This window comes from Podarcis melisellensis, assembly GCF_964234715.1.
Source record: "Podarcis melisellensis genome assembly, chromosome: Z".
Lineage (NCBI taxonomy): Eukaryota > Metazoa > Chordata > Lepidosauria > Squamata > Lacertidae > Podarcis > Podarcis melisellensis.
The window spans coordinates 38433095-38451292 of NC_138547.1; the positions used below are offsets into that span (position 1 = coordinate 38433095).

The following is an 18198-nucleotide window of genomic DNA, read 5'->3' on the forward strand; positions in this document are numbered from 1 at the left end:
AATAATAATAATAATAATATCTGTGTCAGGCAAGAGAATACTCCTCTCAGCACAGAAAGAAAGAGGAAGAGGACTGACAATGAGCAGAAAGGTGCAATCCAAACAACCAAAGGACTGGAGCATGTGTCATATGAGGAAAGGCTGAAGTGTTCATTGCTCTTTAGCTTGGAACAAAGGTGGTGTATAACAAGATGCAGGTTGAGAACAAGGGGTTAAGGCAAAAGAGTCCCCTCGTGTCATGACTTTAGAACCTGGAAGTGGTTGATCCAGTGAAACACAAGGAAGTACACCTCCACAGAATATGTAATTAATCTGTGGAGTGCAATGCCACAAGTTGTGGTGATGGCCACCCACCCAAATGACTTTAAAAAAGGATTAGACAAATTCAGGGATTAAAATGAGCATCTGTTAACAGCTATCACCCATAGTGACTGTAAAGAACCTACAGGTTCAAAGGCAGTATCTGACTCAGTATCAATTGATGGAATTGTGAGGCACAATTGCCTTCATGTTCTGGTCATAGGCTTCCAGGAGGCATCTACAGGATGCTGGGCACTATGGACCTTTACTGAAATATACAGTACCAGGGATCACAGGGATGTGGGTGGTGCTGCGGTCTAAACCACAGAGCCCAGGTCCTGCTTACAGACCTTCTATTGGCATCTGGCTGGCCACTGTGAAAGACGGATGCTGGACTAGATGGGCCATTGGCCCAATCCAGCAGGCTCTTCTCATGTTCTAAAGCATTTGCACCCATCATTTGCTGGAATAGGACAGCTGCTGTTCTTGGGTCCTGTTTGCAGACAGGATTCTGGACCCTTGGAGGCCTGCAAACAGGACCTGAGAGTTGCAGCACTCCCATTCCAATAATTGAGTATAAATAAATAAGTTTAAAACCATAAAAAACTAGAAGCAAAACAATACATAGAAACAAAACTCACTGCATGATGAATGGATCCTATCTGACGAGACAAGTGGAGAGAACAGTCTCCCCTTCCCAAGTGCTGCCTTCCCAGTAGGGATCCTCCACCCCACACACCTGTAATGAATAGTAATTCAATTCACAGTTCCCCCAATGGACCCTGGGAACTGTAGTTTCTAAGGGGGCTGGGAATTGTAGGGGTAAACTAAAGTTCCAAGGATTCTCCTAGGGGGAAGCCCTGCACTTTAAATGCGAGAGGTGCAGAACTGAGCTGTGCAGAAGGCATCTCTCCAGCAGCCCATGCTATGCAATCAAAGCAAATTCAGTACACATGAGACTTCTCCCATTGAATCCTAGGGACTGTAGTTTGTTAAGGATTCTAGGAACTGTGAAGGATGAATTCTCATGCCTCTTTGAGGGAAGCCAGGATTGCTTAAAGGGGTACAACACTTCTTTAAATGTGTAGTATGGGTGCAACCCCCATGTGCCTTTACATAAACTTTAAACGTGTGGTATGAACACAGCCAAAGATACATAGTTGCATCTTTTGCTGCATCTTTAACCAAAGCATCTAGTTTGGTCGTCCAGGAGCAACCCCTTATGCCATGGGACAAACTGGATTATTATTGTTATTATTATTTGGGGGGCAATGGAACTTTCAAAAGCAGATGGTAAGTGTTTGTGTGTGTCTAAATATAAATTAGAAAACCTTACTAAGTCTTTGTGTGGCGCTGTGGGTTAAATCACAGAGTCTAGGACTTGCTGATCAGAAAGTCGGTGGTTCGAATCCCCGCGACGGGGTGAGCTCCCACTGCTCGGTCCCTGCTCCTGCCAACCTAACAGTTCAAAAGCACGTCAAAATGCAAGTAGATAAATAGGTACCGCTCCAGCGGAAAGGTAAACAGCATTTCCGTGCGCTGCTCTGGTTTGCCAGAAGCAACTTAGTCATGACCCGGAAGCTGTATGCTGGCTCCCTCAGCCAATAAAGAGAGATGAGCGCCGCAACCCCAGAGTTGGTCATGACTGGACCTAATGTTCAGGGGTCCCTTTACCTTTACCAGGGATCACAATATTTCAACAAATCCCCAGGTAGTGCCAGGCGCACCTTATCATCATCATCATCATCATCATTACCATCTTCATCATCATCCTGTCTTTTTCCCTGATAAGGTCTCAAGGGTAAAGGGGCAGTAATCGATGAATGAGTAATCAAGAAATAGAGTGTCACATTCTCCCATACCTAGTCAACAGAGCAAGACCTCCTGTCCAATGCATTTCAGCATCAGCCTGTTTCCTCAGCTCATGCTCAGGGATTAAGAACCAATGGCTCTTGAGAGGTTGTTGGGCTTCAGCACCCTTCAACCTCACCCAGCATGGCCAATGGCTAGGGGCAATGGACGTTGCAGTTCCACAGCATCCCCACCCTTGCTTTAGCTCCTGCATAAGCCCTAACTCTGGGCCCAGACCCAACCTAACTCTTCAACCCTCAGTGGACTCTTTACAGTATCTGAAAACGTTCCCTTTGGAATCCAAACACCCAAGGTCTTAGCCTGACTATGACCCCAAGTTATAAGGTACATAAGTCCTTATTTTAGCTGTCAGAGAAGTTCCAAGTTATGCTGCCACAGTCAAGTTCATCTCTCCCACCAACCCCCTCTCTTGATTGCACTAGATTTCCCTTTACATATTATTTAGAATTCCAGATGCATCTTCCTCCAAGAGACATAGCAATAAAGCACCCAGTTCTTTTAATTGTACATTGCAGCATTCAGATATTTAATGATTTCCTTTTTTTACACCTTGTAACAACACTTGCCTTTCATTACTTGAAAGAAAGGATTTCTTTTTAGATAACAGCAGAGGGGGTGCATGCACCCCCATCTTTTCCTCTCTGCCAGCAATTGATCTTTTATAAACGCACACACACACAAAAAACACCTATCCCTTGAATCACAGTTTGAAGACAACAGAAGGGCCATAGCATGCAACTCTCTGGAGAAGGAGATAGCGGATGAAAATAGACAGTTGCCAAAAGCATTAAAAAAGTATCCTTGAGTGTTTGCGGTGAGACTTTGTTGCACAGACTCCTAGATCCAGGATGCAGGAAGAACTGGAGAGATGGCGGGGGAAGGATTTCTGCTAGTCACTCACTGCAGCTGTAGTCCAATAACACATGGATCACACCCCTGCATTAAACCTTAGTTTATTGTAATGTTCACAATAAATGGGCATTACAGTGAACTATGGTTTAATGCAGTATCCTGCAGATTTTGTTGGACTTCAACTCTCATCATACCTAAGCATTAGTTATGCTGGCTGGGGCTGATGGGAGTTGGAGTCTGACAACATATGGAGAACACCATTTTGCCTGGTATAATGCAATATTAATGAGATATGAGCTCATATACCCACCTTCCCTTCTCATGCAACTGTGCATTGACTGCAAGCATTTCCTTTTAGCTTTGATTAACCACAGTTTAGTGTTGTGTCCAAGCTCTAAATTGTGGTTAATCTGAACTATGGTTTGCCAAAACAATCCAGCTGCCATGTCTCTCAAGTGGCTTGTTTCAAACAAGCCATAATTGCGGCTCTCCACTTTGGACAACATGACAAGCTGCAGTTAATTGGGGGTAGCTCTCTGAGGAGAATAGCCTCCCAACAATTCTGAGCACTTTTTACAAATTACAGTTACTGGGATTCTTTGTGGAAAGCCAAAGGTAATTTGATACTGTCTTAAATGTATAGTGCAGATGGGGCCTAAGAGGGCTGGTTCAATCCTTTCTGCTTGTACTGCCAACTAATGAACTACAATCTCTGGCTTTGTGCTATGTTCAAATCAGTGTTCTTGTTTTGCTTTGCTCCAGCAAACCATAGTCAGTAAGCCAAGAACATACCATGCATATTGTTGAGAGCAAAATAAACCATGGTCTCTGGTTCAGACCTAATGCTATGCCGGGGAACATGGTTTGTTGCCTATCCACATGAACAGGAAGGAGTGAAACAAGCCAGAAAGTCAATCCATTAATGAAGTCACTTAATTATGAAAAGGCTCCCTCTAAAACAAAATTACAGTGTACCATAACAGGCCTGGTACTGGAATGTTAAGCGTACTTACATATACAAATATTCTTTTGAGACTTATCAGCATATAAATAATCACATCAAAAGGGGAGGAGAAATGTACCTGCTGGATCTTCCCACCACCCTGAACAGGGCTTACACAGCTACAGGAACATAGGAAGCTGCCTTGTACCAAGTGGTATGGTCCATCTACAACTCCGCTCATCCTTGACAACCGGCCATGCAAGATGGCACTGATTTGAGCCCAGCATTGTCTGGAGGTCAGCAAAATTTCTACCTATGTTGTCTGTTCTGACTGGCAGCTGCTTTCCAGAGTTTCAGCTAGGAGTCTTTTCGTCTTTACTGGGGTTGCCAAATTTGAGCCTGGGACCTTCTTCAAGGAAGGTATGTAGAATCATAGACTCATGGAATCATAGAGTTGGAGAGCCATTTAGTCCAACCCCCTGAAGTTCAGAAACATTTTTGCCCAATGTAGGTTTTGAGCCCAAGACCCTGAAATTAGGAGTCTCATACTTACTGACTGAGCTGCTCTGCTATTGAGCTAGGACCTTCTCCCTTACATCTATAGCCTTTCTCCACAAAACTTTTGCAGAGCTTTTAATTGCACACATGCATCTAGGTTTTGTGCGCATAGATTACATTTATGTGTTAGGCTGAAGATGGAGCAGCTCCAGTAGCTGCAATCCTTCTCCACATACACAAACATGCTGAGAGAATAAAGGGTGATTGTGCTTCTTCTTTTTTAAAAATACTACTACTACTAATAATAATGAACTAGTTTAGCCATTGTAAGAAAAACCAGGAAACTTACTCTAAAAAATTCTTTGGTTGAACCTGAATCCAGAGTTCCATAGGCTATTTCAGTCTGCTTAGCCAAGTCTTCAGCACTTTCTATGGGAGACACCATCCTTTCCACCGTAAGGAAGGCAGCAAGGTTGGCAGTGTAGGAAGAGATAATGATGAGGGTGAAGAACCACCAGACGCCGCCAACAATTCGCCCTGAGAGAGATCTAAGAAAGAGGAGATGAGGTTATATCGGTTATAAAAACAAGTCTTTGATCTTTGAGAAGAGAAGATGTGTGTGTGTGAGAGAGAGAGAGAGGGAGAGAGAGAGAGGGAGAGAGAGAGAGCTAGACACCCATATTGGCATTAAAAGAGGCCCCAACATCATCAATAATCATGGCATGAAAACCACCAGTGCCAAAACCCCTTTTATGCTGCACCTACTGGGCTGACAATCCATTCACAGAGTGGGTAGAGGCAAGAGAGAAATAGATCTCACCATGGCTACTATCCTCTTCTGGGCTGAGCTCTGGCTGTCTTTAATCAATGCAAGGGTGGAACACCTGAGCATCTTTCCACATTGTATCTCTAGCCAAATTAACAACTCATGTGCTGTGTCTGCCAATTCAACTCACCTGACTGAAGTGCTCTACTCCAGCAAGTCTATAGGCCAATCTAGGCACCCAATCATGAGAGAATTAGGGTTAGGGTTAGGGTTAGGGAGGTGAGAACTGATTCCAAAATATGCCCCCCATGCTATGGTAGAGCACCCCATCCACCCTCTGTTTGCCCTTGTTTCCATTCATTGTAACTATAGAACATGTGTGTGTTGTTAGTGTGCATTGAACTCTAAAGAAAGTATGGCTTTGTGTGTGTGTGTGTGTGTGTGTGTGTGTGTGTGTGTGTGTAAATACCTCTTCCACTCCACCTCTCTCTCTCTCTCTCTCTCTGTCTGTCTCTCGTTATTCATACGCTACACTGAGCACATGTACAAGTTGCCTCTACATCTGTACATATGTCTGTGTGAACAAGTGTACTAGATTTGCACAACTCAGCTACTGCATACACACCAGTATGCAGACTGCACATTTGTTGAAAGTCACATATGAAACACTCAGGGTGCACATCTCAACTATTTGCCTTACACTTGTTGAATGTAAATGGCCATTCTCTCTCTCTCTCACCCCCACCCCCACCTCCACAATATCCCCAATATACGCAACATTCACATACATCAGAGTCAAAATGAACTTGCTGCCAACAGTCCTTCCCTGAGAATGTCAATGGAAAGGAGGACTCATATCCTCCTCCTCCTCTTTAACTCTCAGATCCCTTCCTACCCACAGAGTTCTTTCTTCCATGACTTCCCTCAGCCTCCCAACTTTTGCCACCTCTGACATCAACGCTGTTTCTAATTCTGGAGCTTTACTTGCTAGCTAGGTTGATCAGGCTGTCTGGACAATGCCTACGTTTACCATATATATAAAAAAACTGCATGTGTGTAGGCTCTGCCTGCACGATCTGTTCCTTGCATATTTTTAGTGTACAAATTGCTTGTTCCACTTGTGCATGTGTAGGTTTTATAAAGACCTATGAGGGGGCAGGCCCAGTGGGAAATCGGCGGCCTCCTTCCCTCCATGCATTGTATGTATGTTGGTACAAACATAGGAACCTGCCTTTTGCCAAGTCAGACAATGGCTCAGTCTAGCTTAATATCACCCACACTGACTGTAAGACATGGCGTCTGCCAAGCCCTGCCGACTGGAGAAAACAATAATAGGCTAAATGCATCAATGTTTGACACAGTATGTGGCAGCATCAATTGTTTATGTATGGTATCTGAAAAGGTTGATGGTCATGCTTTAAATAATTTTTTTGGGGAGGGGAGGATCAAAAAGGATATAGTAGCCATATTCCAGTACATTTCCAAGCACAATTCAAAGTGTTGGTGCAGACCTTTAAAGCCCTAAACAGCCTCGGCCCAGTATACCTGAAAGGGTGTCTCCACCCATCACTCAGCTCCAAAGGCCTTCTGCTGGTTCCCTCACTGTGAGACGTGAAGCTACAGGGAACCAGGCAGAGGGCCTTCTTGGTAGTGGCACCTGCCCTGTAGAATGGCCTCTCATCAGATGTCAAACAGATAAACAACTATCTGACTTTTAGAAGACACCTGGAGGCAGCCCTGTTCAGGGAGGTTTTTAAAGGTTGGTGTTTTATTGTGTTTTAAATATTTTGTTGGGGGCCGCTCAGAGTGCCAGGGGGCCACCCAGTCAGATGGGCAGATGATAAATAATAATAATAATAATAATAATAATAATAATAATAATAATAATAATAATAATAATAATATCTGTCAAAATGGGGGAAAAACTGGAGAGGGAACAGTGGTGCAGTATGGGGTGGATGCAGGGAAGTGCAGCACCTGGGCATTAGTGGCAATGACATTCATCAAACCATCAGAATCACTGACACTCCTTGCTTTGACAAGTGAATGAGGATTTCAAGTTTGTCTGTAAGAACATATTAGCAAAGCGGATGTCAGAGAATGATGAAAAGAACTAAACAGAGGCTAGGCACTTCTTTTCTTTGATGGGGTTCCTCCTTCAGTCCAGCAGTTTAAATTGTAACACTCATTGGCAATATGAAATGCAATTCTAAATAAAAGCTAATGGTTGTATTTCAGCTGGCTGAATATATTTAGCTAAAGCTCAATGTGTTTTATGGGTTGAACCAATGCTGTAAGAAGTAAGCCCACTGAACCTTCTCCCAAGAAACTGTGCAGAAGATTGTAGCCATGTTGATCTTACTTATATGGGTATTATTGGATCTTGTTGGGTGCTATGTTATAATTTTGGACTTGCATTTATGGGAAGAGGGGTGGGATATAGGGGCTGTTGTGATGAACTCCTACCTCAAAATTAACCACTACTACATCAATGGTGGGACGCGGGTGGTGCTGTGGGTTAAACCACAGAGCCTAGGACTTGCCGATCAGAAGGTCAGCGGTTCGAATCCCTGTGACGGGGTGAGCTCCCGTTGCTCGGTCCCTGCTCCTGCCAACCTAGCAGTTCGAAAGCACATCAAAGTGCAAGTAGATAAATAGGTACCGCTCCGGCGGGAAGGTAAACGGCGTTTCCGTGCGCTGCTCTGGTTCGCCAGAAGCGGATTAGTCATGCTGGCCACATGACCTGGAAGCTGTACGCCAGCTCCCTCGGCCAATAAAGCGAGATGAGTGCCGCAACGCCAGAGTCGGTCACAACTGGACCTAATGGTCAGGGGTCCCTTTACCTTTACATCACTGGGGGGGGAGGGAACACTGCGCATCCGTGGCAGAGCATCTGCATTGCATGCGGAAGGTCTCAGGTTCAACCTCCGGCATTTCTGGGAAACCCTAGACAGTCACCCCAGTCAGGGTAGACAATACTATGATAAATGGGCCAATGGTCTGATTTGGTGTAAGGCAGTTTCCTATTTCCATTCCTTTTAGTTCTTTTTTGAAGAAAACATTTCAAAATGTGACTCACTATGGACCTTCCCCAATTACTATTTCTTTTGGTCATTTTATTCTGCTTAACAGGAGCACTTGTGCAATTTTAGAAATGAAATAACTGTTCTATATTGCCAGATTAAGCAAACATAAATGTAAAATATTCAGTGAATGGAAATATGTAATTTTTTTTGGAAAAAATATGTATCAGCAAGCTTTCTTGATCAGATCCTACTGGGACTTTGAGTATCTAAGTCTAACACAGAGAGACATGAGGAGATGTTCTGGTGTATTTTATGTTAATTGGAATTTGCATGTCTAAAACCCAATGTTCCAAAGCATGCATATTCCGCTTTAGCAATTGAGTCTCTGGCAGATTTCCATTTTAGCCAGCATTGTCCCGGAAGAGGACTGCAAATATTTAGTCACTTCATTCTCCCTAGCAAATTTATAAAAATGCAGAAGGAATTTATAATAAGCCAAGTCATTGTAAGAAAACTTTTTCATCACCAGAAATCTAGAGATATGATTTTGCATTAGTTCACTGGGTGCTGAAGGGGGAAAAAACACACCTTCTATGCACCAGCCACTAGTGTATGGTTAACACACAATTCAGGAAGTAATACTCATGCATCAAATCAAGAAGTATTCAGGGGTTGGAACTGTGCTGGCTAGACCCATCCCTGAAGTCATGCCAAATGTGTGTGCTTTGACATAGGTGGCTGAGAAGGAATATCCTTCATTGTGTACAGCTGTACTCATGAAGGATTCCACACAATATGGAACCCTGTTCAACCAATGATTCCCCCTTTACTGATGTTTGCATCAACATATGGGTGATGTGCATGGCCCCACTTCATAAAGGTAAAGGTAAAGGGACCCCTGACCATTAGGTCCGGTCATGACCGACTCTGGGGTTGCGGCGCTCATCTCGCTTTACTGGTCGAGGGAGCTGGCGTACAGCTTCTGGGTCATTGGCAGGCATGACTAAGCTGCTTCTGGCGAACCAGAGCAGTGCATGGAAAAGCCGTTTACCTTCCCGCCAGAGTGGTACCTATTTATATACTTGCACTTTGACATGTTTTCGAACTGCTAGGTTGGCAGGAGCAGAGACCAAGCAATAGGAGCTCACCCCATTGCGGGGATTTGAATCTGATCGGCAAGTCCTAGGCTCTGTAGTTTAACCCACAGCGCCACCTGCGTCCCTCTTCATAGTCACTCATTAATTCAGCATGTGAGCTTTACTTTCTTAAACGCTTCATGTTGTGAGACTTTCCCTCCCTCAGTGTTCTAGTTATCATTGTTTGGTGCAGACCCCAGCCCAGTAAACCAGGGAGAGACTTACTTAAATTTGATTAAACCACAAGAGTGGATACCCCTTATAGCTGCCCCTTCTCCACAGCAACCACCCACCCAAGAGCTATTGGTAACAGGGACAGAAGAGAGCACTCTGGAAACCAATTGGGCACATAAGTCTCCAAGGGTGAATCAACTTAACTGGACTTCCACCCTGGTAGATGGATGGAAAACCTGTCATCAGAAAACCTACAGCGAGTAATGGCCTGACCATGATAAAAGAAGCACATCTCCCTCCTTCACTTTCAGAACACTGGAATCTAGGCCAGAATAGAATATCAAACCCAATGTGTGACCCACAGTAATGACTTGTCCAAATTATATTGGCGTTGTATTCTCTTGGTCTTTGAGAAGACTATAAAGCTCAGAGCTTTCCCCAGTAGGATACTCATGGGCTCTCAAGTATATTGGGCTGTATTCAATGCTAGTCTGACTCAGAGTAGACCAATTGAAGCTAATAGGCATGACTAATTTAGGTTCCTTAGTTTTAATGGGTCTACTCTAAGTAGAAATTAGATGAAACCCATTATCTCTGCAACTTTAATTTGTGTGTGAGTTTAGCACAAAATGAACTGCATGCACAACAGATTTCAAATTAATGACACAGAACATAGACACATTGAGCTGGAGTGGACCCCGAGGATCATCTAGTCCAACTCCCTGCAATGCCGGAATATGCAGCAGATCGAATCTGCAACCTTGGCAGCACCATGCTCTAACCAACTGAGCTATGACACTATAATGATACCATCTGCAAGGAGTACCAATATTCTTCTGAACCCCTAATCCCTGACCCCAAAAACAAACTTTAGGATTATAAAAGTCAGTGGTTTCCCCTCTCCTTCTAAATTGCACTTGTCCTCTCAATAGTATTTATGCAAAGTACACAGAGTGGTCAGATACATGAAAATAAGCACAAAATCAATTGCAGTTAAGAGCGCCTTCCTCAACAAATGAACTTTAGCTGTTATCATGAAATCAAAGTAAATAGCATACCTTGAGAGGAAAATTTGAGTGGATGCATGTTAAAATAATAGCATGTTAACAACAAGGACAAAACAGATGCATTTTTATGCAACAGTTACATTATATTTACAGAACATTTACTCAGTCTTTAATGGGAACATCGTGAATGTTTAACTATACTCTTGACTACAAATTATGCATCTCTCTGTCTTAGACAAATTCTCATTAGGCACTCTAATCTGGAGCACTTTTAATCCCACTTACTTCTGTTGAAGTCAGTTGGCATGATTCTTGATGACCACAAAGTATTCCTGTAGCTGGTTTTTTGTTTTTGTTTTTTTGGAAAGGACAAAGATCTAGAGATGCAGGCTGGGATCTAAAGTGCTGTGTAAAGAGATTTTTAGGTGCGAGGGGAAAATGCTGGCTGTCTTTGGTTTTCTCATATTGGTAGCCATGGAGATTATCCATCCCACTGAGATTCCTGTTTGCTTGTTTATGTTCTTTAAGCATTTTAAAGTATCTACCAACTTTCTAAAAGGATTAGGAAAATTCCTTCAGGGTCAGACTATCAGTTTCTAGCTGCTGAGTTGGCTATGTTCTACCTCCTCTTGTTGGAATCACTATGCTTCAGAAAGCCAGTTGTTGGGAACTGCAGGGGGTGAGGAATGTTTTGCCCAGGTCCTGCTTACAGACCTTCTATTGGCATCTGGCTGGCCATTGTGAAAGACGGATGCTGGACTAGATGGACCATTGGCCCAATCCAGCAGGCTCTTCTCATGTTCTAAAGCATTTGCACCCACCATTTCCTGCTGCTCTCAGGTTCTGTTTGCAGTCTTCCCTTAGGAGGATTCTGGACCCTTGGAGGCCTGCAAACAGGACCTGAGAGTTGCAGCACTCCCATTCCAATAACTGAGTATAAATAAATAAATAAATTTTAAACCATAAAAAACTAGAAGCAAAACAATACATAGAAACAAAACTCACTGAATGCTGAATGGATCCTATCTGAAGAGACAAGTGGAGAGAACAGTCTCCCCTTCCCAAGTGCTGCCTTCCCAGTAGGGATCCTCCACCCCACACAACTGTAATGAATTACTGTCAAATTCACAGTTCCCCCAATGGATCCTGGGAACTGTAGTTTCTAAGGGGGCTGGGAATTGTAGGGGTAAACTAAAGTTCCAAGGATTCTCCTAGGGGGAAGCCCTGTGCTTTAAATGCGAGAGGTGCAGAACTGAGCTGTGCAGAAGGCATCTCTCCAGCAGCCCATGCTATGCAATCAAAGCAAATTCAGTACACATGAGACTTCTCCCATTGAATCCTAGGGACTGTAGTTTGTTAAGGATTCTAGGAACTGTGAAGGATGAATTCTCATGCCTCTTTGAGGGAAGCCAGGATTGCTTAAAGGGGTACAACACTTCTTTAAATGTGTAGTATGGGTGCGACCCCCGGTTGCCTTCAAATAAACTTTAAACATGTGGTATGAACACAGCCAAAGATACATAGTTGCATCTTTTGCTGCATCTTTAACCAAAGCATCTAGTTTGGTCCTCCAGGAGCAACCCCTAATGCCACAGGACAAACTGGATTATTATTGTTATTATTATTTGGGGGGCAATGGAACTTTCAAAAGCAGATGGTAAGTGTGTGTGTGTCTAAATATAAATTAGAAAACCTTACTAAGTCTTTGAGTGGTGCTGTGGGTTAAACCACAGAGCCTAGGACTTGCTGATCAGAAGGTTGGTTGTTCGAATCCCCACAACGGGGTGAGCTCCCATTGCTCGGTCTCTGCTTCTGCCAACCTAACAGTTCAAAAGCACGTCAAAGTGCAAGTAGATAAATAGGTACCACTCCAGGGGGAAGGTAAACGCCGCTTCCGTGCACTGCTCTGGTTCGCCAGAAGTAGCTTCGTAATGCTGGCCACATGACCCGGAAGCTGTATGCCAGCTCCCTTGGCAAATAAAGCAAGATGAGTGCCGCAACCCCAGAGTTGGTCACGACTGGACCTAATGGTCAGGGGTCCTTTTACCTTTTACCTTAAAGTGGTTCCATAGATCCATGGCACTTACTGCAGTGACAGCACTATGGATCCTGGTGGGGCCTTAAAAATATTTTCTTTCACTGAGCATAATGTGCATCCATCACCTACATGAACTCTGGAAAGGGAGGTAACACCATAGAAAAAAGAAGCAAACCTTGGTGTACAGGCATCGGCAGTTGACATAGCCAGGCATTTGTCAAGGGCCCACACCTAAGCAGGAGGCTGATTGACAAGAGTCCCCTGGACCTGCCACAATCAGGATCTCCTGATAAGGACCATCTGTGTAAGTAGGACGACCTCATTCCTTGGACAATGTGATGTGTTGCCAGCAGGAAAGGGCATATAATTACATCGTCAGGGCAGATATGAGGTGGGAGATCTATGACAAGATCTCCCAACTTGCTTCTCTCTTACAACTGCTTCATTGCCATGTCACCTTGAGGCTGGGACACACACCTATGTGAATTAATTGACACTAACCCAGGAAATATGCCACAATTAGAACATAATCACTTGGGAAACACAGGTGTTACATGGGGATGCTTGAGTCCATGCTTATGTCCTGGCAAAACAAATTGAAACTGGATAGTTTGAAGCAAGCAGACTCATACAATGCTTTGAAGAATTATTATTATTATTATTATTATTATTATTATTATTATTATTATTATTATTTTAGAGCAGTGAACATCAGACGTTTGACATGAATGCAATCCAGAGAGAAAGTAGTCAACTCATTTAGCCTGCTGCTCAAAACATATTGGAAATTGTTTTGCAGGTTGGGTAAGTACTTCCAGTGAAACAGATGGACATAATCTGGTTTAGCTCCCTCATGGCCAGGCAAGACCCTTTGTGGGATGTTGTATCCATGTACGTTCCTACTTCCCACATCATTGCATGGGAGAGAGGAACAGCTGAATGGGTCTTAAGGCCATTTCACATAGTGAACAGAAGAAAGCCTTGGGTGTACAACCCGGGCTGGCATCAATAGTCAGACATCTGGCAAGAGCCCACATCCAGGCAAGAGGCTGCTGGACAAGATTCCCCTAGAGCTGCTGCAACAAGGAGGTAGACTCATTGAGGGAAGGGGCTCCATGAAGCGAGTTTAGTCCAAGGGTCCTCCAAAATCTGGGGCTTTGAATAATCAGTTGCATAGAATCATGTTCCTTGAGAAGGATGCATGCATTCATCACACTGATGTTCTACGTTTTAGGTGCCCAGTGAGAAAATCCTAGATGTGCACCTAAAAACGTACTGTGTGAAGCATCCCACAGAAATGTGGCATTATTTTATCTGTTTTTAGACTGTTTTATACTATTTTACATTTTTATTATTATTGATATGTTTGCTGTCCTGTGCTCCTTTGGGAGGAAGGGTGGAATATAGTAGTAGGTTTGGGTGGCTTCCAAAAAAATATTAAAATACTGTGATGCATCAAACATTGAAAGCTTCCCTACACAGGGCTGCCTTTAGATGTCTTCTAAAAGTCTGGTAGTTGTTGTTCTCTTTGACATCTGGTGGGAGGGCGTTCCACAGGGAGGAAAATGAATGAATGAATGAATGAATGAGTGAATGAATGAATGAATGAATGATAATCATTATCATCTAACAGAACTCAATTTCCTGGACAAATGCTAATTCTCATGAAGAATCCAATGTAGTAAGTAGCTCATTCCAGCTAAAAATCTAAAATTAAGTAAGGGCATACCCTCAGGAATTTCCACACCAAATACTCACCTATTATAGGTCTAACTAGGCATTAGGTGTTCTGGCTGTTTCACACAAAGGCAGCTTGAAAGAGTCTAGGTCAGGAAGTCCAACAGTGAAGTCTCTCCCAGAATTCTCGTTTGTCTAACAGCTCTGCATGCTTTCATTCCATAAATGTACTCCAACAAAACTCACACCGGAGGACCTAAACTCCTTTAACTAGTGATATTAAAAAATGGACTATAGGCTCAGTATCTTCTGAACAAATGAAAACCTTGTTCAGCTTCTTCACATTTACAGAGCAGTGGCTGGGATCCACAGAAAAGGTATGCAATTGTGGTTGGGTGGGTGGGTGGGAAGTATGTGCAGCAGAGGCTCATTGTCCTCCACCCCTGAGCAGTTCCCACTGCTGAAGAAACATGCCTCTGTTCTGCTTCAAAAGTGGATTGTCTCTTTAGCAATAAGAATCATTGGTCTGGTTTGCACATAATGGTGAACCAATGTTTAAAAACTATGGCTTACCAGGAATGAGCAAGCATGCGTGCTACTCAAATCATGCCAACCTGCCTCCCTTTGCTATGCCATACTGAAACAAGCCATGTGCTATTATGTGCTAACTGATGCTCATTGTTTCTCTTCTTCAAACCACAAGAAGAATATAATATGGAGCACTCCTGTGGTATGTATAGAGAGAAACAAACCATTAGCATTGGTTTACATGTAATGCTAAGAAAGCACTCTGGTTTGTTTTCTGATATAGGACAGGGCCTTCTCAGTTGCAGCACCCAGACTGTGGAATTGATTCCTTAGAGAGGCCTGGGCTGTCCCCTTTCTTATTGCTTTTGGACAGGCAGACAAGTCTCTTCCCCCCCGCCCTTATTACTACATGTGTTTTAAATCCCACTACATATTCTGTTTCATTCACTTCTCCTTTAATGCTCTCTGGCATTTGTTATTTTAAAAAATGTGTCTACAGTTTTTATTGTCATGTTGCACATTTATTTATATTTTATTATTATGAATTGCCTTGAGGACCCCTCTGAGCTAAAAGGCAGAGGCAGAAATGTACTTCTGCACAAATAAAATATTAATTACTTGTATTGAATTGTGGGTAAATCTTCTGAAGTTTCGTTGTGTGGTTTGGCCACAACACAGTGCTAATTACTGACAAAATGTTGGGCTTTCTTGAATTGGGCCCCCCCACTAATCTCCAGGCATGGGGAGCAGCCAAGAGTGAGTTGGGAACTTTAATAACATTAGCTACTCATAGACTGATATGTATATTACAGCGACTTTGATCTTTCATAGGCCTTCTTGAAGCATCCAAAATTGGGACGCTGATAAGGAGAGAAAATGTCCCATTCATTATGCAAAACAGAGATTGCTGAACATGTTAAGAGTCATCTAAAGAGCCTAACAGAAATCCTATGGGATTCTATTTACAGCTGAAAAACAGGTCTAGTGGAAATAATCATAAAGCCTGCAGCTTTCCATGTGATGCCTCATGCTTATTTTCCCGGTCCTTTAATGGGTGAACACATGGTCAACAGCAATTTAAATGCTATCACTACACACTATCTTAACAGCAAGCAGAGAGGCAGGGTCTCATTACAGGTTTCAGGATTAAACTACAAAGCACACGGGCACATGAAGGAGGCTATAAGCTACTCATATACAGAAGGGTATTGTGACAGAAATTTGTTTGGCCATCAACAAATCATTATAGAGGCATTGCACATGAACAGCTGGACAGATCATAAGGTTTGGATCTTAATGTGACTATAACAAACATGCAGTCACGACTTTGTGTGAATTCTGGTCCAGTCCCATTTAATTTCATCAGTACTCTTTGTCATCTAGATCCACAGTCTTGATCTTTCGTTCTTGCAAATATTATATCGGTCTCCTAAAAAAACCCATCCCTGAAGCTATCGTTAGTCCTTGAAGATGGGGAAACAGGTACAAGAGGGCACCTGACTCCCCCTCTGCAACTAATAGCAATGAAAAGGAGAGATCATTACACGCTGACAGCAGTGCTTTTCTTCTGGAAAAATGGTGCTGGTACTCACCATGAAGTTGTTACAGTAAGAGCCACACTTGAACTAGTGCTTTTCTTTTCTTTCTTTCTTTTTTAAAAAAGAGGTGCTGGTACTGCATACCCTTGAATACCCCCAGGAGAAAAGCATTGTCTGACAGCACATGTGCTAGGGTAGCCACATAGGTATGGCCAAAAAAGGGGAGAAAATAGGATACAGCATTGCATATGAAATATCATGTAACTCCCCATACTGGGAAAGACGGTGAACAGGTGACTTATTTGCATGTTGACCCTGCTACCTAGGTGCTAACTGTTGATGTGTAACTACAAGGTCCTAGATCTCCCTTCTAATGGCTCTTTACCTTTAAACCCTATCTGGGGTTCATCCCCATCTCGTTCCCCTGGAGAAACCCATGGTTTAGTGTTGAATCAGAACAAATAGCAACTGGGGTTTCTGCATATTGCCATTTGTTCCAATTTGGTGCTAAAGAGTGGGTTTTCCAGGGGGAAGCAGCAGCAGCAGGGCAAAGGCAAAACCACTCAGACCCATGTCTAGAAAGCCCAGCACAAGTGGAAAGCCACTCGGAGCCATACTTTCTAGACATGGGAAAAGGAGAAGCACTTCAAAGAGTAGGACTCATGCAAAGTAGGACTCATGGCAACTCTGCTCCACCATCTGCATGCAGGTCTCTACATCATGGGTAGGCAAACTAAGGGCCAGGGGCCAGATCCGAGCCAATCGCCTTCTAAATCTGGCCCACGGACAGTCTGGGAATCAGCGTGTTTTTACATGAGTAGAATGTGTCCTTTTATTCAAAATGCATCTCTGGGTTATTTCTGGGGCCTGAATGTGTGCTTTCACCTAGTTTAAATGCATCTCTGGGTTATTTGTGGGGCATGGGAATTCGTTTATTTTTATCCCCAAAATATAGTCCAGCCCCCCACAAGGTCTGAGGGACAATGGACTGGCCGCCTGCTGAAAAAGTTTGCTGACCCCTGCTCTACATGAATCCCAGGCATCTTCAGCTGGACGGTTCAGGCACCCGGGGATGGGATTCTGGAGAGCTACTGGTGGCTGGTACTCAATGGGACTGGGAGGGTGGAAGGTAAGGAGGCCACCAGCAGGTGGAGCCAGAGCTAATGATAGGCAGAGTCATAATAAATAGCAGGCAGAACCAACTACCGTAATTCTCCTTTTGCTTCCATAATCCTATTTGTTAAATCCAGAAGGGCAAGACTTATGGTGGAGTAGTTGATGGGAATGTCTCTGGAATAGTTGCAAATAAGAAGGCAGACAGGTGGAGATTGCTGAAAGAAGACTGAAATTGGTGGGACAGTGCCCCATTTGCCCTAATTGAGCAGCCTCCTCTGGCTACCACTGAGAGTAGACAACTGTGGTCTACATGGCCTGGCCTGATAGAAAGTAGCTTTCAATAGAGCGGGGGACAATTTCATCAGAGAAACAACATATATCTATCTCCCTTCCATGGGTATAGCCAAGGGGGGGGGAGTGGCAGGGAGTGGCAGTTGCCCTCCCAATCAATAAAAATACAGAGCTAACTGAGGTTCTGCCCCCCCGACCAGAAGACCTGCCCACCCCCACCCCCCAAATCCTGGCTATGTCCATGCTCCCTTCTCAGATTTCATCAATACATTGCAACACGCTTCTGTTAAAAAGCTTTTGTGTTTGCACAGTTCAGTCTCAATGAATAAGGGCTCATTCAGACTTAGGGCTCATCCACACTTGCCTTTCCCCTGCTCATTCCAGGCTTTAAGGCTCTGTTTATGATTCCCCCCCTTTTTTTTTGCTCAGGAGCTTT

General features: G+C 43.6%; 1 protein-coding gene and 1 pseudogene across 2 annotated transcripts in view; one reads left to right on the plus strand and one right to left on the minus strand.

The window, feature by feature from the left end:
• The window catches only part of LOC309362159 (glutamate receptor 3), a 206118-nt gene that overhangs the window by 58503 nt on the left and 129417 nt on the right, over window positions 1-18198 (minus strand). Inside the window, exon 12 of the mRNA XM_081897719.1 lies at window positions 4815-5013. Coding sequence (XP_081753845.1) covers window positions 4815-5013 — 199 coding nt within the window. The remainder of the gene's footprint in view (window positions 1-4814; window positions 5014-18198) is intronic.
• The window catches only part of LOC309362141 (mothers against decapentaplegic homolog 3 pseudogene), a 117915-nt pseudogene that overhangs the window by 40819 nt on the left and 58898 nt on the right, over window positions 1-18198 (plus strand). The gene's annotated exons all lie outside the window — the stretch shown is intronic.